The sequence below is a fragment of the Meriones unguiculatus genome, chromosome 2, assembly GCF_030254825.1.
Source record: "Meriones unguiculatus strain TT.TT164.6M chromosome 2, Bangor_MerUng_6.1, whole genome shotgun sequence".
Taxonomy (NCBI): domain Eukaryota; kingdom Metazoa; phylum Chordata; class Mammalia; order Rodentia; family Muridae; genus Meriones; species Meriones unguiculatus.
The window spans coordinates 128,657,713-128,680,990 of record NC_083350.1 but is presented as its reverse complement, the minus strand read 5'-3'; the positions used below and the strand labels follow the sequence as shown (position 1 = coordinate 128,680,990).

At 43.4% G+C, this 23,278-nt stretch overlaps 1 protein-coding gene across 1 annotated transcript in view; it reads left to right on the top strand.

Annotated features, from left to right (window-relative positions):
- The first annotated feature begins 3,145 nt into the window (after window positions 1-3,145).
- The window catches only part of Helb (DNA helicase B), a 30,284-nt gene continuing 10,151 nt past the window's right edge, over window positions 3,146-23,278 (top strand). The window contains exons 1-11 of the mRNA XM_021627293.2: window positions 3,146-3,384; window positions 4,814-5,227; window positions 6,685-6,854; window positions 8,921-9,799; window positions 11,894-12,065; window positions 13,213-13,354; window positions 15,809-15,963; window positions 19,055-19,136; window positions 19,929-19,988; window positions 20,825-21,029; window positions 21,986-22,129. Of these exons, the coding sequence (XP_021482968.2) occupies window positions 3,207-3,384; window positions 4,814-5,227; window positions 6,685-6,854; window positions 8,921-9,799; window positions 11,894-12,065; window positions 13,213-13,354; window positions 15,809-15,963; window positions 19,055-19,136; window positions 19,929-19,988; window positions 20,825-21,029; window positions 21,986-22,129 (2,601 nt within the window). The 5' untranslated portion in view covers window positions 3,146-3,206. The remainder of the gene's footprint in view (window positions 3,385-4,813; window positions 5,228-6,684; window positions 6,855-8,920; window positions 9,800-11,893; window positions 12,066-13,212; window positions 13,355-15,808; window positions 15,964-19,054; window positions 19,137-19,928; window positions 19,989-20,824; window positions 21,030-21,985; window positions 22,130-23,278) is intronic.

Here is a 23,278-nt window from a genome sequence, read left to right as displayed (position 1 = left end):
CTGCAGTAAGTATAGGCTCTTATTAAAAACATTAATCTCCTTTTTTATTTACAACACCTGACAGACCAAAGTCCAACTTGGTAAACCAATGAGTCTTTTGCTTTGTCGGTTTGTCTGTTTTTTTGTTATTTACAGAGGTATGGGTGAGGGGGTTACTTACAGAAGCAGAAATGACTCAAAGACAGCTGCATCCATCAGCAGCCTGGGTGACAGCTCACAAAATCTGAGAACCTGGAGCACACTGCCTGGAGGCAGGCACCAGGTTGGAAAGTACCCCTTTCAAGTTACTCATTTGGTCTAAACGTCTTCTAGGCAGCTTGTCTGGTTTCTGCTTCTTCCAGGCAGCTGGTCTGATCTCAGCCTTCTCTGCAGCTTGGTTTGTCTGAAAGGGGCTCTAAGGTACTTGGCTTATTTACTCTTGTGAAGAAAGGGTCTAGTGAATGTGTTCAGTTTCAGGGACTTCCTGAAGCACTTATGAGTTGTTTACCTTCTGTCTTAAGGAGCTCCCCTGCAAGATGGAATGTAGTAGTTTTGGAGGAAACTGCTACAAAAATATTGTGAACTCACAGCATCTGTGGTTAACAGCACAAGATGAATCCAGCCAAATCTAGGCACAGATGGGGAGGTGTTTCCCAAGCCCCATCTCTTGCTGAGGAGTTAACAGAATAGAAGTTGTAAGTATGTAGGTGATGGATATTTGAGGAATGAATTTCAGAGTGAAAATGTAGGGGGGACACCAATAATGGAGCCCGGGAGAGAAGGCTAAGATGGATGAGACTATAAATGGCCAGACAGGCAGGAGGGAAACTCAAGAAAGCAAGTGTCAGTGCTCAGGCCGCCAAACATTACAAAACAGAATAATCATCAGTGATGAATACTGCTGAGGGTTCTGGTAACACCCAGGCTAAAGGCAGGGGACTTCCCCTGTTGGATCCTGATTCTGTGTAAGGGTGGAAATAATAATAACCACGTGTGAAGGAAGTGAACAGAAAAAAAGAAAAGGAGAAATACTTGTCCACTCCTACAGTAAGAAGATTTGTACTGTAGACACAAGGGAGAAAGCAGGCAGAGGGAGGAGTCCAGGCTGAACATGGCCAGCTGACTAAACTGGACCACAAAGGGGATGCTGGGGAGGAGGGAGAGCAAGAAAGGAGCTGACCATCAAGGCCGCCCAGGCCAAGAGGCCAATCCAGAGGAAAGCGTAGACAAAATGGCTGGATTATATAGGGAAGAGAAGCCGAGGGCCTGGGCTGGAGAAGTTCCGGTGGGGGTATGCTAGCCACACCCTGTAGCGAGCAGAGGCTGAGAGCTGCAGAAGGAATCTGTTAGCCAGGTCTGCTTTGTCATGTTAAAAAGGCACCTCAGTTAGCCTTAAGTCCCAGGTGTGAGACCTAACTGAAAGGAATTCAAACTGTGTAAGTAGCAGGACGTTGGCAACACTAGGTTTCTGTCCGTGGCAACAAAGTTTTCCTTCCGTGAACATTTACCAATTTATGCCTCCGGGGAAGATCAGTTTAATTTTTCTCCAAGACTAGCTCTTGCTTGGCTATACCAGAGTGTCTCTTCATCTATGGGGGACTGGTTCCAGACTGACCCCCTCAGACACCAGGGTATGCCCAACTCTCTCCTGACAAGATTACTGCATCCTCCAATTAAATTATCTCTTGATTAGACTTACTTCAAGGTTAACGCTATATAAACAGTTTTCTGCCTTGTTCAGAAAATGGCAAAGAAAACATCTAAGGGATAGGTTGTTGGCTCAGCAATTAAGAACACTGGCTGCTCTTCGAGAAGACCCAGGTTCGATTCCCAACACCCACATGTCAGGCAACTACTGTCCGTAACTCCAATTCCACGGAACATTGGGCATGCATATAGTGCACAAACATGCAAGCAAGACTCGCTCTCTCTCTCTCTCTCACACACACAAAAGAAATGAAATCTAAAAGACGCCTGTACATACTCACTTCAAACGGAATTTCACTTAAAAATGTATTTGACCTGCAGATGGTTGAGCCTATGCGCTTGGCACTTGGGTGTGACAAACACCTTTATTAGAAACCAGCATCACAGTTTTCGGATTTTGGGAACATTACAGTTTTTAGGATTAACATTCGGGTAATTACACAGAGTAAAACAGTATTTCATAGCGCTCCTTAAAGGGCGCCACAGCTTTTAAATACTATCCCTGCATCTGGCACATGTTGTATTCAGTTGTTAATCACTCTTTTGTTCCTTACTTTCTGTCTCAACCCCGCATGGTCTCTGGGCTGCAAATATCCACCTGTTCGTTGCTTTATTTAAAACAGTAACTAGGTCAGCTTTAAAGAGCCAGGGCAAAGCCTGGTGAGGTGGTGAATGCCTGTAATCCTAGCATGCATGTAATCCTCTGCCTCTGGGAAGCCGAGGCAGGAGGCTACCTGTGTGTTCGAGGCCAGCCTGTGCTACAAAGCAAGTTCCAGGACAGCTAAGGCTACACAAGAGAAACTCTGTTTCGAAAAACAAAAACAAACAGACAAAAGTCGGGGCAAGTAGCATGTAAACGGAAAAGGATAAAGGGACTTCGAAAGACATTAATGCTGATAGTTTCTAAATCGGGCAAAGCATAAAAATGGACCTCCCAGGCCATGCATTAAAATAAGAACCTGCATCACAGCTTTAAACTCCCAAAACTGAGGATATGGAAAGAGATGTAGATATCTACCTGGATGAGGGCCCTAGAGGATGTAAACTCAGCTCCTCCGCGGCCCTTTTATGAGTAAGGAGGCACAGAGCCCTGACCCCAGGCTCTCTGGAATGGGGGTTCACTCTCATGTTTTGGGTGGCGCATCAAGGTCTTCAGAGGCCTCCGCTATGTTACTTTTAAGAGGGTGAGTGGCAGATGCCTTGCTTTCCCGGGTTCTCTGGGCCCAAGAGACGTGACCTTGCACCGCCGTTTCCCTCGCCGCAGGAAACACCCCGCAGTTCTAAAAAGAGCATTTCTGAAAGCGTCAGCTGCCAGTCCGCGGCTGCACCAGCAGGAGGGTGCGCCTACCCAGGAACCTTGGGGCGGGGCCTCGATCAGACCACGCCCCCGCCCCTCCTGCCTCCTGGGCGTTCCCGGAAGGGAACGGTCATACCATGATGGAGCGGATTGGCTGGTTGCAATCCTGGGCGTCGCGCGGGGTTTTGTGGAGTTGTTTTGGGCTGAGTTCCCATGGAAGAACATGGCTGGGCCGTGTGTTTTGCTACGCGAGCTGCTGGGCCCTCTGCACCCAGATAAGGAGGCCGATGAGGAGGACTGTGTGCAGGAGGATGACGGGGACCAGGAATCGGAGTTTGTGGATGCCGAGGAGCTCTGCAGCGGGGGCATCAAGGCGGGCAGCCTTCCCGGGCGCAGCCGAGGTGAGCGAGCGCTGCCTGGGCCGGGTTGGCAGAGTTCAGAGTAGTTTCGATTCTCATTGCCCGGCGCCCGGCATCCGTTGCAGTTGACAGATCTGTGGCAAGGCCTGGCTCCGTCATGTTACTTAACGTGTGGTGATGGCTGTGGCTCGGAGCACAGACTGTGTGGAGCTTGCTTTCTTACATAAAACATCTTATCGAATGCTAACAGTTGTTGGAGATAGTTTTACAGTCGAGGAAATGGATATGTTTCCCGTATTTCCACCCAGAAGCAGAATCTTTTAATTATTACAGTGCCCTGTCTGGATAAAAAAGACAGACTTATTTTTTAGCAACTTTTAAGAAAGCGACCACACGCACAAATAACTCACCTTCATATATATACACACACTCTCATGCAGATATCCACACATATATACACACACAGAAGTTTACACAGGCACATATACATACACGCAGCATACACTTACATACACATAACATACACGTGTGTCCATACATTCATACACTCATACGCATATACATACACACATTGTATTGCGTGGTCTAGTACAATAATAGCTGCTGACCATGTGTGGCAACGGACTGTTAGGATTATATGTTGATGGAAATGCAACTGGCTGTCCAGGCCAAGCCTTTGGTACTGGGACACCCCAGGGAGAGAAAATGAAGTTACCATCTCATGGTAATACCGCTCATGACTTAGGCAGCCATTCTTGAATCACGGAAGTAACCACAGTTCAGTGCCTAGAAGGAATACCAGACAGCACTTGGAAGAATGATGCTCATGCGATCCAGACAAGGCTTTGCTGAAGAAGTGAGCTGAGCTCTGTAGTAACCATAGGAACTGGCCAGGAGAGGCGAGTATGGTTGAGAGAGCTGAACAGCTTTTTGCAAAGGGAGGCACCATGCTAAATTCTTTAAGACCTATGTAGAGGCTGGTATTGGCTGAGGTGACTGTGGTAGGTAGACTGGGTTTAGAAAATACCTGATCACCTCCTCCTTGAGGGTGGTGGGGGGCTCCTTGCCAGGCCACAGCCTGTCCTGATGAGACCTGACAAGCTAGGGTCAGATGGAAGGGGAGGAGGACCGCTCCTATGAGTGGACCGGGGGAGGGGCATGGAGAAGAGGGGAGGGTGAGATTGGGAGGGGACGAGAGAGGGTGCCACAGCTGGGATACATAGTGAATAAGTTGTAATAAATAATAAATAAAAAATTATAAAAAAGAAAAGCAGATCTGTGGCTTGCACTGTGCTTAACTCCAGGATGCACAGACGGAGCAGCGTCCTGTTGTAGACAGGGAGCCAGGGAGACAGGCAGATGGGTGTCTGAACGGCGTGCCGCCTCTGCACTCCTGTGAGGGCATTAGAGAGAGGTAAATATTGGGGGACACTTGCAAATTTCCCTTTCATCTTTTCCCCCTCTCCTTTAGTTTCTATTCCTGATGAACATACTAAAGAGAACTGCAGAGTGTACGGGCGTTTCCCACTCAGAGGTTCCTGGTGGCGAGTGAAGGTCCAGGTGGTGGTAAAACCCACGCAGTCCAAGAGCTACCACGTTCAAGGATTCCCATCATACTTTTTACAGTCTGATATGTCGCCGCCAGGTCAGAAACATATCTGCTCACTTTTTCTTAAAGACTGTGGATTTGCCCCAGAGCGCATAGATGAATTTCTAAAATGGGTAAATAAAGTGTCCAGCTATGAAAATCTGAACTTTGAAAATCTTCGGGAAACATTAAGAAATTTCTACAGACACAGAGAAGCTGAAAAGAAAAATAAAAAACAGTCTACGCAAAACGAGCAGGATGTGCTATCAGAAGATGAGAGGAAAATGGAAAAATCATGTAAGTATAATTTTAGTAAGGTGAATTTTTGTGTCACCCAGGCATTCAATGACTGGAGTGCTTCATCTGTTCATTCTTGCCAGGATAAATTGAGCATCGCCAATAAGAAAATCTGAAATGCTCCCATAGGTGACATTTTCTGATCCATAGGCATGAACTTTTTCTCATCCACAAAATTATTGATATATTTTACAGTGTTATTTTCAACCTGTGTGTTTAAGGTGTATATGAAAAATAAATGGGTTGTATATTTAGGCTTGTATCCCATCCTCACGGATTCTTATAGGTAAATATTCTAGATTATTAAAAAAAAAATGCCCCAAATATTTCTCACAGGTATTTTAGATCAAGAACACAAAGTCTGTCTATAGCCTGTAGGCCACCCTTGGCCAGGGATAGCTTAGTGGCCCAAGGTGAAATAACTTTACTTAAGATGTGATATTTAGCTGGGCAGTGGTTACACCGCCTTTAATCCCAGCGCTTGGGAGGCAGAGGTAGGTGGATCTCTGAGTTTGAGGCCAGCCTGGTTTACAGAGAGAGTTCCGGGACAGCCAGGGCTACAAAGAGAAACCCTGTCTCAAAAAAAAAAAAAAAAAAACCAGCCATGAGGTTTATCTATTTATTTGAGACTCAAGTAAATAAATAAGGATTTGTTTGGTTTTAAGTATATAACTTTTTTAGGTGACCACATGTTCCTGTGTCTGAAGTTTGGGCATGCCTGGGTCCTCTTTGTAGTTAGTTTGATGAAATCAATTACGTTGTGTGTGGAGTTCCTCCACTGCAAAAAGGAAGGATTCTACATAGTGATCTTCAAGATCCTGTCTCTTTCACCTGGAAATTGTGATTCTCTTTCTTGACTTGGGTGCCTGGAGAATACCCTGAGTCATTAAGATAGAACTCAGTTGTTCCTCTTTATAAGAGGACTGAAGAAAAAGGAAAGCTTTGGAATTTTAGAAATATTTCAATTCTAAATTACTTAAACTAGCTTTAACATTTGGTTTTCTATCTGAACATCCATATACAGAAAGAATTTCCTTTCTTAGTGAAAGAAAATGAATTTTGCATCACATCATAATGACTTTGAGGACAAAAGGGTCATAGTTCCATTTGGGGATATAATTGTAAAGGTTAATGTATAAATGATTTATTTTTGTGCTTGGTTTTAAGTTTACCCTTGGTTTTAAATTCAGTGTTCATTTTTATGATTATGTTGCAAACAAAAAAAGACAAAGACACAGTCAGTGTATAGTAATAGAAAGTTAGGTGTTTATAACAAAGGAAGAAAGCATCTTGTTAGAAATTATTCTGTTAGCTTTCTTAGTGTTTGGGTAAGTTATATAATCCTTCTGATTTAGGTGTCTTCTGCTGATTGTGCTAAAAGAGAGAACTCTCCCAGTCTGTCTTTCTAGGCTCACTTGTGTATTTTTTTTGATTCGTTCTTTCCTGATCCTCTGCAGTCCCATTTATAAGTGTTATGACAGCTTTGCGGTTCCCCAAAATCACAGAATTCCTTCCAACGCTTTTTCCTCGACACTTTACAAGGATCATCAGCTCATCATCTGAAGGGGTTCTGCAAAAGATAGAGGAGATACTGGGTTCGCAGCCGTGGAAGCTTGGCTTCAGGCGCGTAAGTACAACACTTGTTCGGCATTTCGTAATCTTGTGTAAGGCAGAGTTCTTCAAGGCTGGCAAAGTTTGAATTCGTTTCCATGGAGAGTATATGTGCATGTAGTGTTGGATTTCTTCTTTGAGTTTTACAGGTAATCAGAAATGTCTTAGGTCTGTGATTCTGACACAGCTGTAAAGTCAATAAATAATGAAGTCAGTTGAGTAATAAACGGAAATACAAGTAGCAAGATGTGTGCCATTTGTATTATCTATCATTGTTAACTTTCATCTAATGTAATAGGACATGCTTTTCTATCACTCAGTTGTCATTTGTGTCAGTGTTTTTGAAGACAAAAGTTCTTAGGAATCTGTTGAGTCTATTCTACCCTGCAGTGCAGGCTCCCATTTCCCAGTATTGAAGACAGAAAGTCTCAGGGTCCATCCTGCTGTTATTTGCTTGTTTATTGGCATAATAACTGTTAGTATTTAGGTAGCCTGCTTCTGGGTTGCCTAGCAACTTACGACGTCATCATGTGTCGCCCGCCAGGTAGCCATACCTGGCAGGCATGGTTAAGTTTCTCCTTAAAAGGCTCTACCTGCCACTTTGTCGCTTTCTTGCCCTCTTGCCTTCTTGCCCAGTTACCCTCCTGCTCTCTCCCCTTTCTCTGTCAGTTCATCCCCTCCCTTCCCCCTATCATGTCTTGCTCTCCCCTTCTCTCTCTCTTCATCTCCATCCAATAAACCTCTTTCATATAAAATATGTTGTGCACATCATCATTTCATTGGTCCTAATAATAACACCATTTGCAAGTATCCATATTTGTTCTTATGCCGGAGAGCAGGAGTTGAAAGTGCCACTTGAAGGCCTGAATGGTGCTAGAATGCTACCATTAAATCTTGGTAGCTGGAAAGTGGTTTTCCAAGTGAAAACACGATTGAGTTTAATGATGTCCTGTACGTGAATTAAGTGATTACTGCCTCTCATCCTAGCCAGAAAATAGCAGTGGCCCTTGATGACTTTCTTCAGAGGGCCTCTAGACTTAGGGACAGCGGAGGAAGATAAAGCAGGAATTATACATGGACATGTGATGAGTCATTTGTTAGGACTCAGGTCTCTCCTCCATGTTAGTATCTAGAAGTCTTATTTGTATCCGTTCTTTTCTGCAGGAAGAGTTCTACCTGGGTAAGTTAATCATAACTTACTTCTATATGCTAAGTTTTCCTTCGTTGAAGGGCATCAGATCTTAGGAGTTTAAGACTCATTCTGATAGTATCAATAGGATCATGGTTTTATTTATCATTTCTTACCTCTTTGAAAGGCCCGGTCTCCAAATGGAGTCACGGTCTGAGACAGTAGGGACTTGAGTATTTGGCTTTTGAGGGAACGCTAGGCAATCCATAAAAGGTTTGGGTGGAGGCCTCGGGAAGGTGTCTCGGTGAACAGAATAGAGGTGAAAGGTAACGTGGTGAGGTGTTTCCTGTATCAGTAGACACTCGGAAAACCAAGCAAGCCAAGAAAATAAGGCAGCTGTTCACTTCCCGGTATATGCAAAGGCCCCTCCAAAAGTGATGTCAGCACAGGATGCCTCTTTGCCAGGAATCTTACTACATACTACATGTTAAACACAGATTTAGCTGTGCTGATTGAGTAAGTGTGTGCTTCAGTTCTTCCCACAGACAAGAACAGAAGCCTGGGTCAGAGTGATGGCATAAGCTCTTGTCCATAGGAGAGATTTAATAATTGGTATCTTAAAGGGTTTTTTTAAAAGTTAAAGAAAGGATGAGGGATGCAATGTGGAAGTCAGTTAGGAATGAATAAATCAGGGGAATTTCTGTATGTGTGTATAGGTGTGTGTTAAGCCAAGTGCGTCATTTGATACTGAAAACTACGACTTGTAAACTGTAGAGCTGCCTAACTCCAAAGCGGTGAAAAACAAAACCCCAGTGCTGTGTTAGCGATGTAACCCTTTTGCTAAATGTTGTGGAAATACATAGTTTCTAGAGCTTGAAGACGTTTAAGATGACGTGTTTTCAACTTCAGGTGTATACACATTTGTGTGAGGCCTCCTGAACTCTTTCCTACAGATAACCTACAGAGAGCTGAATCTTCTGCGCTGCGAGGCCAGCTGGGCGGCCTTCAGTCAGTGCCCCTCCCTGCTCCAGCTCATGACTGCGCCGCAGAAGCACGCCCTGGTCATGTATTGCAAGCTGAGGCAGACGTGTAGAGAAGACGGGCACACGTGTGTTGAAGCGAAAGACCTGATTTCAGGGCTGTCAGACTGCATGTCCTTCGAGGAAGCCGATCAGGCTCTGGAGTTTCTGAGGACCAATCACGTGGTGACCTATGAGAAGGACCATGTCTTCCTTTCTGAACTGTACCAGGCCGAGCAAGGCATCGCCTCCTCCATATGCGATCTGATGAACAGACCCCCGTGGCATTTGAAAGTGGACGTGAAGAACGTCCTGGCCTCCATTTGCAAAGGAAAGCCCAAAGAGGCAGGAAGCCCTGAGGCAGTGGATGGAAATAAACCAGATGACACGGGGTTAGAACAGGATGAGAGTGTGTTAGACCTGCGGGATGGCAGGGACCACGTGGGGAGCAATGGTGACCATGAGATGATCGTGGAAATGAATGACGTCCCGCTGGATCAGGATCAGGTGGCCGCGCTGGAAATGATCTGTTCCAAGGCTGTGACCGTCCTCAGCGGGAAGGGTGGCTGTGGCAAGACCACCATCGTTAGCCACCTTTTCAAACACGTGGAGCGCTTGGAGGAGAGAGAAGTGCAGCAAGCCTGTGAGGATTTCGAACAGGACCTGGATGCCTCAGAAGAATGGCTTGCCTTTGCCAAGCAGAGTCCAGCAGGGGTGGACAAAGCTATAGAGGTTCTGCTCACAGCGCCCACAGGGAAAGCAGCTGGCTTGCTGAGGCAGAAGACTGAGCTCCCAGCTTATACACTGTGTCAGGTAAAACCTTGGACACTTTTGTCTGTAGGTAAAGCATTTCCCTGAAGGCATCTTTGCTCCTTATTCAGAAATAATCAGCTTTTTAATCAATTTTTTTCCCTTCCTTTTTATTGTCACACTGGAGATAAAATGCAGGGTTTTGCGCATGCCAGGCAAGCACTTAGACTCCTAGACTCAAGAGTTTGTAAGCCTCCCTCCCCACCCAAGAGGTTTTTACATTTTTATTGTTTCTACTGCCTCGGTCTGCCCCCTCCCATGCCTTCCTCTCACTGTGTCAGACCTCCCCAGCAGTCCCTGCCTTTGCTGCCTGGTACCTCTGGGCTCGTACCTCTGAGCAAACGGCGTCCCTCCACGGCTCTGCCTGCTGCTGTCTCTCCCAAAGCTGGGATTCATGCCACTTTATTTCAGCTGGGATGTAGTGCAACCTCTTCCTTACCATCGCCAGAGCCTCCCCCCGGTTCAGAAAGGTTGTTGTCTGACCGTGTTGGATCTATCCAGCAAGGGCGGTTCCTCCTTGGTGTTTTCTCTAAGCTGTGTCTCGGGCTGCGGTCTCCCCCAGGCATGCACTGACTCAGTCCTGTGGCTGTTGCCAGTTCTCCAGCTCTCTGCAGCTTTGTTTGAATTAGCCCAGCCACGATATGGGTGAAATCCCACCGGGAAGGAGGTGCCTAGTGGTCTCAAGCTCTGGGAGGCACACAAGTTACCCTTCCGGGCCGCTCTACCCTCCCTGTTAACACTCAGAATCAGCGTGCGGAGTTTAACTACACAGCGATTCCGTCTCCTTCATTCATCCAGTCCTGCTGGAGATGCGAATCACCTGTCTGCAAGGTATTCGAGCTGCCCGTTTGTCACCCGGTGGCCGTTTCCACCATCACATCAGCTATGGCAGTATTCCTGTACCTGTCGCCAGGCTTTGGTTACTCTCCTTGGGGCTTACCTCCCGTGGCTGCTGGGGCCTTACTGTTCTTAAGTGTCCCCTGCATCTTTGTTCTGTAGTAGCTAATCATTCAGGTCAGTCCTACGCAGGACAGCCCATCTGTGAGCGTCCCAGTTTGCAGTGAGAATGGACACAGGCCCAGGAAGTGAAGTGGTGGACTGCTTCCTTCACTGGGCTCTTCTTGTCATGAGCAAATGTCGGTGGAATCAAAGTGTGTGCCTAACGATTGAGCTTAACTGCCTGCACGCTACGCATCTCTCAGGAGGACTGGCTACAAAAAAGTGTCCCTTTTCCATGGAGCACTGGAGATAGAGGAAAAAATTCGCCTATTGTCGAATGAAAGCTCCATGGAGCAGAGCAGTTTGTTCCCTGTCACGCTTCTTCATCCCTTCCATCTGGCCAATGGCCACATAAGAAAAATTTGAAATGATTTAATAGGGTCGCAGGAGTGAGTTCTTCACTGGTGATAACAGTGTAAAGGGTTGAAGGGCAGAATCCCAAACTGACATGTGATGCTGGTTCTGAAGAACTCTAACTGAGCTTGTGTGAGCTCCGGTGAGGAGAACGCCTGGGTATTGTAGAGTAATGGCAGTAAACTTAAGACAGGGAGTTTAAGCTCTAACACTGCTATTTTGCCGTTATCGCCGTAAATCATCTGTAATTTAAAAAAGATTATCATAAAGCTGTTGACAGCTGAATTGTTGTTATTAGTAGCTGTAGTGTCCCAGTGTGGTTGTCAGAAGTTTGGAATACTTGAAAGGAAACTTAGTAAGGAGAGAAAGAATTAGAAATTTCAGAAAGCCAAGAGGTTTATTGGGAGTGAAAAGGAATGGATAAATTTTCTGATACAGAGCAGTGGGAGAAGTCTTGAGTTTTGCAAGGGAACTTTTATTTAAGCTTATTTATCAAGTTAAACTCAAAGCTCACTGGGAAATCTTTTTTCTTTTTCTTTTTTTTTTTTTTTTAATGTTTGAGCCTTTTACAGTCTAAGATTTTTAAAATTCATCTTCTTTTGTCCATTCATCCCTACAAATGGTGTGTTCCTTTTTGCTTTCTTCTTATGTTTTTATATCCCCATCACTCATCATCTAAGCTTCACTTTAAGCTTGTTCATTTCTAGCCCGATTTTTTTAAAATATGCATGCTTTTACTTACAGGTCAGTTACAGCTTCTATCACTGGAAGAAGAACGAGGTGGACAAGCCGTGGAAATTCTCTACAGTTCGAGTTCTGGTTGTGGACGAAGGGAGCCTGGTGTCCGTGGGAATCTTCAAATCGGTTCTAGAGTTGTTGTGTGAGCACTCCATACTCTCTAAGCTCATAATCCTGGGTGAGTCAACGCACTGAGGGTGTGCACATGGGGTGAAAACGCTGCAGCTGCTGTGTGGTGGGCGCCGCTCCAGGCTTCGGAGTGTTGGAGGTGGGAAGCGTTTCCCGCAGCCCATAGCAGAGCTGCTGAGTCAAGCCTGACTGCTGTCCTTCCCAGCCTGGGTGGGTCTTCTGGCCAGCGTATCAGCAGGCTGGGATGAATGAGACAGGGTGAGATAAGTTTCTGCGGATTGCTTGAGTAATGGCCATTAAAACAGTAAAAATGCCCAAGCCAGAACACATCAGGGTGTAGATCATTTGGAAATGATAAAAACGTCTGAATTATAGACCTCTTTACCTTAATTTTATGATTCTAAACTAATAATTCAAATTAGGCCTCACGATCTTCTTAATCTGGTGAGATTTTGTTAGATTCTGGAGAGTTTTAGTGGGCAGTTGATTTTGTGATTTAATTGTAATGGGATTGTGTGTAAATAACCCTTCATTTTTAGGCAGCTGATTCTGTTAACGTCTTAAGTGGTCTTCCAGTTGTCACCCAGCATATATTTTTCTTTTCTCTAGAGTTTGCTTTTGGCATCATATTAAGTTTTTCAGTAGCCCAAAGTGCTGTCATTAGGCGGTGGGAGTTTGCTTTTGCATAGAGCCAGCGTGTTCGCTTCATGTTTAGTAGGCTTGTTTTGTGCCGTTGAGGTCACGGCTCCCCCAGGTTCTGTAACACACTGAGAAAGAGTGAGTAAGTGACCACATACCAGGTATCTGAGGTCTGATTTTTAAACACGTTCTAAAATGTATGTTCCTCGTGGTTTTCCTGGGTCACAGCTATAAAAGGAGATTGATTAAAACTTCGTCACTCATTATGTTTTCACACACATTTCTGTGTCATATGCAGCTTACATTGTAATATTTGTACTTAAGAACTCATTTTTGTTTTTGGGAGTTTCATATATTGTGTTTTGATCACATTCACCCCCATTCCTTCTAGGATATTTTAATATCCTTAAATAATTTTAAATAAAGGCTTCAGAGGCTCTTTTGTAAGCTACAAGAAGTCTACAATTATACTATGTCTCGGTCAGTAGAATAAAAATAATTTACATACTTTAGAATCCTAGCTAAATAAAATCTTCTTTGTGCTTCCACCCCTTCAGGTGATGTTAGGCAGCTACCCAGTATTGAACCTGGCAACATGCTGCAGGATATTTTTGAGACTCTTAGGCCCAGACAGTGTGCCATTGAACTAAAGACCAACCACAGGACAGAGTCTCAGCTGATTGTGGACAATGCTACAAGGTATAATATGTTGAAGTTCCTGTATTTTTATCTCTGCTGCATTAGGTATAAAGTGCTGTTGTTCTAAAGCCTTTGAACTGGAATGATTTAGCGCAGTGGTTTACTATATCTTCATAGTGAGCCTGTTCCAAACTTTTAGTATATACCTATTGCCGCAGTTAGGAAACTAAGATAGTATCTTTCATTACCAGCCCAGCATAAACTTGTTGACATTTAAGAATGGATGTATTTCTTGTTTTAAAAGTATGTACATCTGGTTCCCTGTATCTGTGGGTTCATTATCTATGCAGACAACTAACCAGAGATTAAAACATTTAAAAATATGCATGTGCATTGAACATGTACAAATTCTTTGTTACTTCCTAAATCATACCACGTAGTGATCGTTTTTATGGCTTTTACATTGCATTAGGTACATAAATAATCTGTTGACGATTTAAAATAAACAGGAAGGTGGATAGGTCATATGAAACTATGATGCTATTTTATATAGGGACTTGAACATCCACTTACATAGGAAGATTCTGCAGCCATCCCCTGCAGGTGCCACAAAGGGGTAGCTGTACAGGAATTAAAGTTGTGTTAAGCTTAGAGTCTGTACTATGCCCAAGGCAGCAGAGACTTAGAAATGAGTCTTACATTCAAAGGAGAATTGGAAAAGAAATTTCTGATAATTTCTGTGGGAGGAAAGCCCAAAGCAAAGAAAAAAGTAAGTGTAGGATTTGACTCTGAGATGAGTCCTGGTGGCCCCCAAGGCATCCACTCCTCAGTGGAAAGAGTTCTTTTCCCCAGCGTTTGTCTATGCCTTTGGGCTCCTGCATATTCAGCATGCTGGAGAATCAGGATTATTAGTGTTTTGCGACTTAAGAAGGTATTAGAGTCTGCAGGTGTAATGGGTCCATGGAATACTAAGAGATGGGTTGTTCATTGGGTCACATTTTATTTTCGATTTTCACTTTTTTATGAACTCTGTTTTCACTGTTTGTATATTTGCTCAGTTGTATGTCACTGGAACCTTGAACATAGGAAGACGTACTTTTATGTGCCCCTGTCCACCCTGGATAGGATGGAGGGAACTGTAGGGATTGGTAGGTTTCCCGTAGTTGATGTGGACTTTTGTCAAAACCTCAAGAATGATGGAGTTGCATATATAATATTCTTTTTGTTTTGAGGCAGGGTTTCTCTGTGTAGCCCTGGCTATCCTAGAACTTGTTCTGTAGACAAGGCTGGTCTCAAACTCATAGATCCGCCTGCCTCTGCCTCCTGAGTTCTTGGATTGAAGGCATGTACCACCACCACCTGGCTAATTATATTATTCTTTTCCTGAAACTTTTCCTGCTGCTGCCTCAGTTTTGATAGATCCTTTCAGTCTGTCAAACCTGGAGAAAATGAAAGCTTATTCAGTTAGAATTTGACTTCATGTAAAACTCAGGTACTTTTCTTAGCAACTTGTTCAGTGTCCTTTTATTTAAGCAATGCTTCTGATCATCATTTTAATTTCATCACTGTCCTTCAGTATCGCGGACTGAAGGATCTCTGTGACATGCCAGGGGATGCCTTTCCATGTCCTGAGTCACAAGCCAAATAGGAAATCTATCTTGATTGCGGGAAACTTCCAAATGAAACCTGGCAGCAAGAACAGCCGACTCCTTCCGCGTTTCCTTTCCGTGCTTCCTGGGAGATGGCTGAAGGTGGCGCAGGAGGGCACTCTGCCTCGGCACCTCTGTGAGGTCTGTTCTCAGACCTCCTCAGAAAACTCACGAGGGTCCCTGTTACCACAAGGCCCCGAACCTTGCTGTGTTTCCCCACACGACTGGCTGGGAAATACTTGGCAGGAAGAAAGATGGCGAGGCAGAACACGCAGATGCGTGCGTGCCTGACTCAGCTGGGAAAATGGGAGCACGCACAGAGTACACAGAACACGGCTGTGCACGTGCTTTAACGTGCGCTACCATAGGGAAAGAACTCCATTCACTGCAGGGTGACTTACACAGAAGATAGAACATGCATAGAGATACAGCACACGTAGAGATATGGAACTTTGCATCTCGGGCCACTGGGTTCTGCACTAGTGGCCTTGGGAACGCAGTAAATTTGACTGTATCTCAGACTACTCACCTGGGAAGTGCTCTTTAGTGGTCTGGTTCTCGGCCTGGTGCATAACACATTGTATGATAATTTATTTTCTGACTCTTTTAGTTGGCTTGTAGTGGGAGGGGGAAGTGAGCGCTAAATATAATACTGAAATCTCATAGTATTTCCAGTCTCTTAAAAAACCAATTGACTGCCGTATATCCCCGTAATGCCCTTTCCTCCTGTCATCCACTAACAGGCCTTGTAAGGCCTTAGACCGCAGCATGCACGAAGACACTTTTGTCTGGTAATATTATATATGATAATATTGTATATAGACACATGTGTGTATGTGTGTATTTTTTTTTTTCTTTATTTAAGAATTTCCAGACGCCAGTTTCCAGAATTCGATGCGGAGCTAAATATCTCTGATAACCCTACCTTGCCCATCTCCGTTCAGGATAAGACATTTATTTTTGTGAGACTTCCTGAAGAGGACAGCAATTCTCAGCCGTCTAAGGACTGTCACCGATCTAGTAAGTGTGAATGTGGGATCGTGCATAGATGTTTCAGTTTTGTAATATTGGTATTAAATGACTAGTTCTCTATTATTGGACGCTGGAGGTAGGTATTGCTAGCGAAAAATGGAGTACTGGAAGGGAAACAGCTTAAGAATTCTCAACCATAACATTGTTATTTTTTTTGCTACTTCATAACTGTAATTTTGCTACTGTTTTGAATCATAATGTGAATGGTCTTAGGCAACCCTTGTGGAAAGGTCACTTGACCTTCACAGGGCTCACGCCCACAGGTTGAGAACCCTTGCTCTAAAAGTTTGTGAGGAAGCTCTTGGCACAGCTTAAGGACTCTCATTAAATACTTGAAGTGGCTGGAAATGATTTGTTTACAGAGTGCTGGCAGTCCAAGTCTCTCCAGGAAAAAGAAAGTAAGTTTTACTTAATGACAACTTCTTCTCATTGTTTTTTGAGTACATTTGTAAAACTGTGGTTACTGTGAAACAGATAAACATCACAGGTAATTTTGGGCATTAAAACGTCAGCTTGTCAGGGTTGAGAAGGAGCATGGATATGGAGCCTTCCCCCGTAAACACATGGCTCAAGTCACTTTACCACTAGTGAAATACGAATCACTATGTAAGTACTAATAGATGTCATTAAATTGGTTATGGCAGATAATTATGTTTGAATATAATTGTCTCAGGTGATAGCCTAGCGTTGCGTAGATCAGTTGGCCGGTGGACATGTCTGTCAGGGTTTGTCTTGATGATTCATTGCTGCGGAAGGGCCCGCCTAATGTGGCCACTGTGAGCCAGCAAGCAGGATTCCTCCATTGTGCCTGCTTCAGGATCCTGCTTGGGTTTCTGCTCTGACCTTCAGTGATGGATGTGCCCTGTAAGTTAGACACGTTCCTTCCTTCTTCCCCTACGTTGCTTCTGGCGTCTTTTCACAGCAATAGAGGTGGGAGCAGAATAGCAGCAAGGTTCTTTTGGTCTTAATTTAGATTCAAAACTGACTTAGCAAACTTTAAGAAGAGTGTGAGAGTTTAGTAGTGCTTTAAATGATTCTTTGCAGACACGGTTTTTGCAGACACAGCCTGTGTACTTAGCTACCTCATCATACCTGGGAAACCAAGTTGGCATGGAGCTTCAAAAAAACATCCAAGCCTATCTTCCACTGTGTGCATATCTAATCTCATCATTCATTTTAGTTTCACATAAGTTGGATAAGATGCATAAGTGTAAGCTGGCTTTAATTGCATATGATAGCTAATGTTTGTTCTCGGACACCTTAGTTAACTGAGGTTCTCTGACAGAGGAGAAAACTGGTACAGGCTTTCATAGCTTGCTTTCTTTGTGGCTCTGCATACTCTCTCTCCGGCATTGTTTATCTTGGTACTTGTTCTGTATATTAAAGAGAATGTACTTTTGGTTTGAGTGAGGCAGGGTATTCTATAGTTCACGCTGACTTTGAACTCCTAATCTTCTTGTCTTCACCTCCTGAGTTGTGGGATTCTCTATGGTATCATTCCCAGCTCATGAGAATGTACTTTTAAAAGAAAACGAAGTTGTCTGTTTCAGAGTGTTAGCTGAGCATAGCTGATTGTTGGTTTTAATTATTATTATTATTATTTTTTTGCTGGAAAATTTGCCCTTTCCTTAAGAAAATTGGGTAAATATTCCTTAGAGAGACAAATAACACTTTTTTCCTTAATAAGTTATTAATAAATTGTACCCATTGTTACAAAGTGCAGAGACCCAAGACAGGATCTATAACGGGGCTAGAATTTCAGAGATGCTGAAATGTGTATTATTGTCTCAAGAAAGTGCACAGTGCATGTGGATCTGCAAGACAGAAAAGAAAACAAACAAACAAACAAATGCAGTGCAGAATGGGAGACCTTTGCAAGTTTCTGCCCTGGCTAGCCAGGGTTAACTGAGGTTAATCTGAGGTCAGCTATTTTCTAGAGAGGAACTTTTGTTGCTTGTGGGAGCAGCTGACTTTGTCTTCCCAGAACAGAGTGCCATAGTACCCCATGATTCATGTGCTACCAGACAATACACAAAATTCCGAAATGTTCCTAACTCCCTGCCCGCCATTTTTTTTTTTTTTTTTGAGACAGGGCCTCACGTTGCCTAGGCTGCTGTAGAGTTTGCTATACAGCGGAGACTGACCTTGAACTCCTTCTCCTCTGCCTCCCTCCCAGAACTAGACCAGACTAGTTTCAATCTCAGTATATGTCCTTGAACTTCTGATCTTTTAGTGGGGATCACGTTTGGGTCCGCCACCATGCCTGGTTTCATGTGGTGCCAGGGATTGAACCCAGCATCTTGAACACGTCCGGCCAGCACTCTTCTGACTGAGCTACACTCCTAGCCCACTACTCCAATTACTACTCTTATTTGAGACATGTTAGCTTTTTTGGTACAAGTGCTGAGAGACTAGAAGCGACCTGCTTGTCAGCAGGACAGTGTGAAAGGAACGGTTATAAGTGGATGACATCATAGTCTATCCTCAGAGCTCAACCAGAGGCAGCCAGCCACCTGCCCCATTTGGAGAAGACTTCTACAAGCCTTCATCTTCATACTCATTTAACGTAGCAAGTGACCAGACTGCTTAACTGGCAGGGCGTGAAGACCGCTAGAATTCTTCCTGCCTTCAGGGCTGAGTGTTTAGTGGGCTAAATTGTAGGAGCTCTGAGCAGGGGAGGAAAGAGGAAGTTAGGGTGAAGGAGGGTGTGTTGCATTAGGCTAGTGGGCACTTTTCAGCCAGTTTAGAAATACCTCAGTATTGCAAGCTGGTCTGCGCCAGCTAAGAATCAGCCCCGGGCACAGCAATACTTCATGATTATATGGTGTACCATTTAAGCTTACAAATTTCAAAGTCTGACTACCACTAGTCCCTCAGGGGCTTTAAGCCTTTCTCACGTTCGTTCCACTGCCATGGCCCACGTCTAGGATGGTACAGACCTTCCCATGGTGACCTTGTGTTTCATGTGCTGAGATATTTTCCCTGGGTTGCTTAGTAGGGATTGCCAGCTAATTTTTTTCATAGGAATAGCATTATAATTTGACATTTTTTTCTATGTTAACCTTTTTCTCTTTGCCAGATTTATACTCTGCAGTGAAAGCTTTGCTTCAAGGAAAGGACTTTGAAAGTGCAAAAACGTCACAATTCATTGCATTTAGAAGGTAAAACATTTATAACGTGTTAATGCACTTTATCCAAGTTTTAAACTTTATAACTTCCTAATGTACATTGAATTTAGGGAGATACATGTAATTTTTCATTATTAACTACATTATTGCTTCCAAGTCTCTTTTCATTAGACACATCAAGGCATTCTAAGCAGGGCTGTTTTCTATCCAGTGAACTTATATTCTCACATGAAATATGAGTAGAACAAAACTTTATATGAAGGTTAAAATTTTTTAATTTTTATTTTTTTAATATTAGTTACAGTTTGTTACCTTTGTTTCCCTGCTGTATCCCGCTCCCTCTTTCCCTCCCAATCCCACCCTCCTTCCCTCATCTCTTCCCTGTCCCTTTCCAAGTCCACTGATAGGGGAGGACCTCCTCCCCTTCCACCTGACCCTAGCTTATCAGGTCTCACCAGGACTGGCTGCAAAGTCCTCCTCTGTGGCCTAGCAGGGCTGTTCCTCCCTCAGGGAGGGATGCAGGAGGTCAAAGAGCCCGCCATTGAGTTCATGTCAGAAACAGTCCCTGTTTTCCTAGGGCTACATCTGAGCAGAGGTTCTAGGTTACATCTATCCATGGTCCTTGTTTGGAGAAACAATCTCATAAAAGACCCCTGTGCTCAGATAGAAGGTTAACAGGATCTCCTTGCTAACATGCCTTCCTAGCAAGGGTAGAGCCCTCAGTCCAACTCTTAGTATAACAACAACAATTAAAAAATTCTATGGTCCAGCATATAATTTTGTAACATGTATTACTGAAGTGCCTCTGAATTTCATGTGTTTCAGGCAAGACTGTGACCTCATCAATGATTGCTGCTCTAAGCACTACACAGGACACCTCATCAGGTGAGCATTCCCCGATGGACACTTAGGCAACACGGAGAATAAGGAAAATTTCTAAGACTGTGTGTATGGTGTTTCCAGGAGCCTGAACAACAGGCTGTGTGCAAAGAACAGTCTTGCAAGTGAGCGGAGGAACAGGGGTGTAGCGGAGTCGCTGTGCTTACACAAGAAAAGTTGATTCATATGTCTTGTATTTGCCAGTACATGCTCATCACTGGCATTGTGTAACATATAGGAACTCCTGCCACGAGAAAGCTGTGTTAGGCAGCCTGACAGCGGGTTGAAAAGGTGCTTGGATGGGCCCGGGTAATAGTGGTTCTTGTAACTATGCTCTTGTCAGGTAATTTCATCTCCCTATTTGTGCAAAGGAAACTGCTTACATAGGAGTCTCGTAAAGGGTTGAGTGAGAGCAGAATGAAAAGCTAAACCTATAGTGCTTTTGCAGTGACAGGCACAAGCCACCATTCACTGCTGCTGTTTTCACAGAGCAATGCTGTACTTATTATAAGACCTGAAACTGGAGAGTATGGAAAGAGGGTGAATGTGCGTTAAAAATAAGGCATTCGGTTTAGAAAGTGGATGGAACGGCATTCACACCAACATTTCTTACTTGAGAGAGTTAACGCTGGTCCATGCCAAGAGAGTCTGAGGTGACAGGGGATGGGTGTAAAATAAACAGGTGACAGTTATGACATCTTGACTTCTTGACCTTTGGAGAATAAAACAATGCAAGGATGTATGAGCATCATTTCCCATCAGCTCCGGGGCAGAGTTACTACCTAACTAAAATGAAGCGGGAAGTTTCCAGGTTTTAATGATGATGTGTTATCACTTCCCAGAGACCATGAAAAGAAACTCATCTTTGGGGTTGGTGATAAAATTTGTTGTACCCGGAATGCATACCTCTCAGATTTACTTCCTGACAATGACCAGGAAGACAAAGGGAAAGCCTTTGGAGATGCCCCTGACAATGATGCTAAAACCAAACAGGATTTTGAAAGTGGCATTCGACTGTGCAATGGGGAAATATTTTTCATAACTAAGGTAAGTCTTAGAAAATAATAGGTTTGCCAGTTAGAGATTTTTTTTTTCAAAGCTCCAGATTCTATTCAGGATTTAATCATATCAGAGACGACATTCTAATTCAATTCAGTTTCTTGATTAGGAATTTGCATACATCCTCTTTCAGATTGAATAGTGGTTTGTAGTTTTTTTAGCAGTTGTCGTGACTAGCTTAATTTTGGAATGTGATGGAATAATTAGGAGTAGTTGAGCTGGAAAGCATTGCTTTTTCTAATGTTTTCTTTTTTAAAAGATTTGTTTGTTTATTTATTATGTATACAATGTTCTGTCTGGATGTACACCTTGACGCCAGTAGAGGGCACCAGATCTCGTCATAGATGGTTGGGAGCCACCATGTGGTTGCTGGGAATTGAACTCAGGACCTCTGGAAGAACAGCCAGTGCTCTTAACCTCTGAGCCATCTCTTCAGCCCCCTGACATTTTCTTTTTCTGAAAGATGTAAAAAGGAAACGTCTTTGTAGTAATTTGGAAGACTGAATAATGGAAGAGAAGGTGCAGCCATCCTCAGTAGAAGCTTCAGTGTAGAAACGTTAGTATTGTCCTCCTTACATACATAGCCTCTCAAACTTAAGACATTCTGAAAGGCTCCGAGGGAAAGTGTGTGGAGTTCCAAGGACCAGAAGTTTCTCTCTATGTTCATTGAAATCCTTAAATATGAAATCATTTAACTAAGTATGGATTTTAAGCCTTTTCAATGTTTTTTCTTTTTTTTTCTGTTGTTGTTCTATTCGGGTATTGGAAGAGCCTGACAAGCACTGTTCACATGCGCTCCAACTACAGTCTCAGCCTCAAGCACCTGGAGATTCTGAATTTGATGTATAATGTTTGTACTTTAGGTTGCGCCCCCGAGCCAGAATATCTTTACTGTGTGCATGTGGGAATATATATATGAAAGGTTTTCTTTGTCTTGGTCCCAGGATTTAACTGTTATAACTTCCAAAAGAAAAAGACTTTTGACCATTAATAACGAGGCTGGCTTGGAAGTGATCGTGGACTTCAGCAAACTAATGACAAACTGTCAGATAAAACACGCCTGGGCAAGGACTATTCATACCTTTCAGGTGAGAGCGGCTGTTCACAAAGTTACTTCAGTCCCTGATTGGGTTAGTAAGTTTTATCGTCAGTGTGTAAGGCAGCTGGTCACATGGCAGGCAGAGTCAGGAAGCAGAGAGATGAATGCTGGGTACTCAGCTTTCTTTCTTTTATTCAGTCTGGGATCCATTGAATGAATGTCACCCAAATTTACAGTGGTCATTCCCATGTCAGTGAACCCCATGTGGAAACTCCCTTACAGAAGTGTCCAGAGATGTCTCCTGGGTGACTCATGAGCCCGTCGAGTTGACATAGTTAACTACACGCCTACCACAACAAGAGTGCCTTGCATCATTTAAAAAAAAATTTGCTGTTATTAATTTTAATTTTTCAGTTGTGTCTAAGTTTCTATCTCATTATTATTTATTTTTGTTTGTTAGTTTCCTGACAGTTACCTAGTACCTGACAGTTGGATCTCTGGGCTTAACTCCCGTAGCCTTTGCTTCTGTTCACAAAGGCACAGGAAATGCTCTAAAGACACAAACTTTCTCTTCTCTTCAGTGCCCCCTTCTTGAGGAACTAAGACGTTAGCCAGACACCCTCTCCCTTCATTTCCTCCCAGCCTCACTCTCCATCATGGCTTGTCATGGACTGCACTGATGTCTTGAAACTTTGACATTTTACTTATTATGTATCTTTTGTGCATTCTTTTTGATTTTTAGGGATATTTCAATAAAATATGATTTGACTGCTGAAGTTCTTAGTCAAGCCTACCCAACTTAAATTTTGTACCTGAGTATCCCCAGGCATACACCCCATCTTGCTAAGAAATGACTTCTGTCCTGTGTTTGATATATTTCTGTTCATATATATATATATATATATATATGTCTGTATGTATCTATTTATTTGTCAACTGTCTGTCTGTCTGTATGTCTATATTTTTCTATATATTTTCCTACACTTTCAAGGTCTAAGCAAAGGCTGTCATCTTATATCTTGTTTATTTTTGGCTTTATCAACTTTGTTGGTGTACCTTGCTATTCTTTTATTATAAATTTGAATGAATTTTCTATGCTTTCCCTCCAATTTTGTAAACAACTCCTTAAAAAATTTTTTTAAATATTATTTGAGACCAACAGGTTTAGAGAAGAGATGGAAATAGCTCAGGGTGTCCC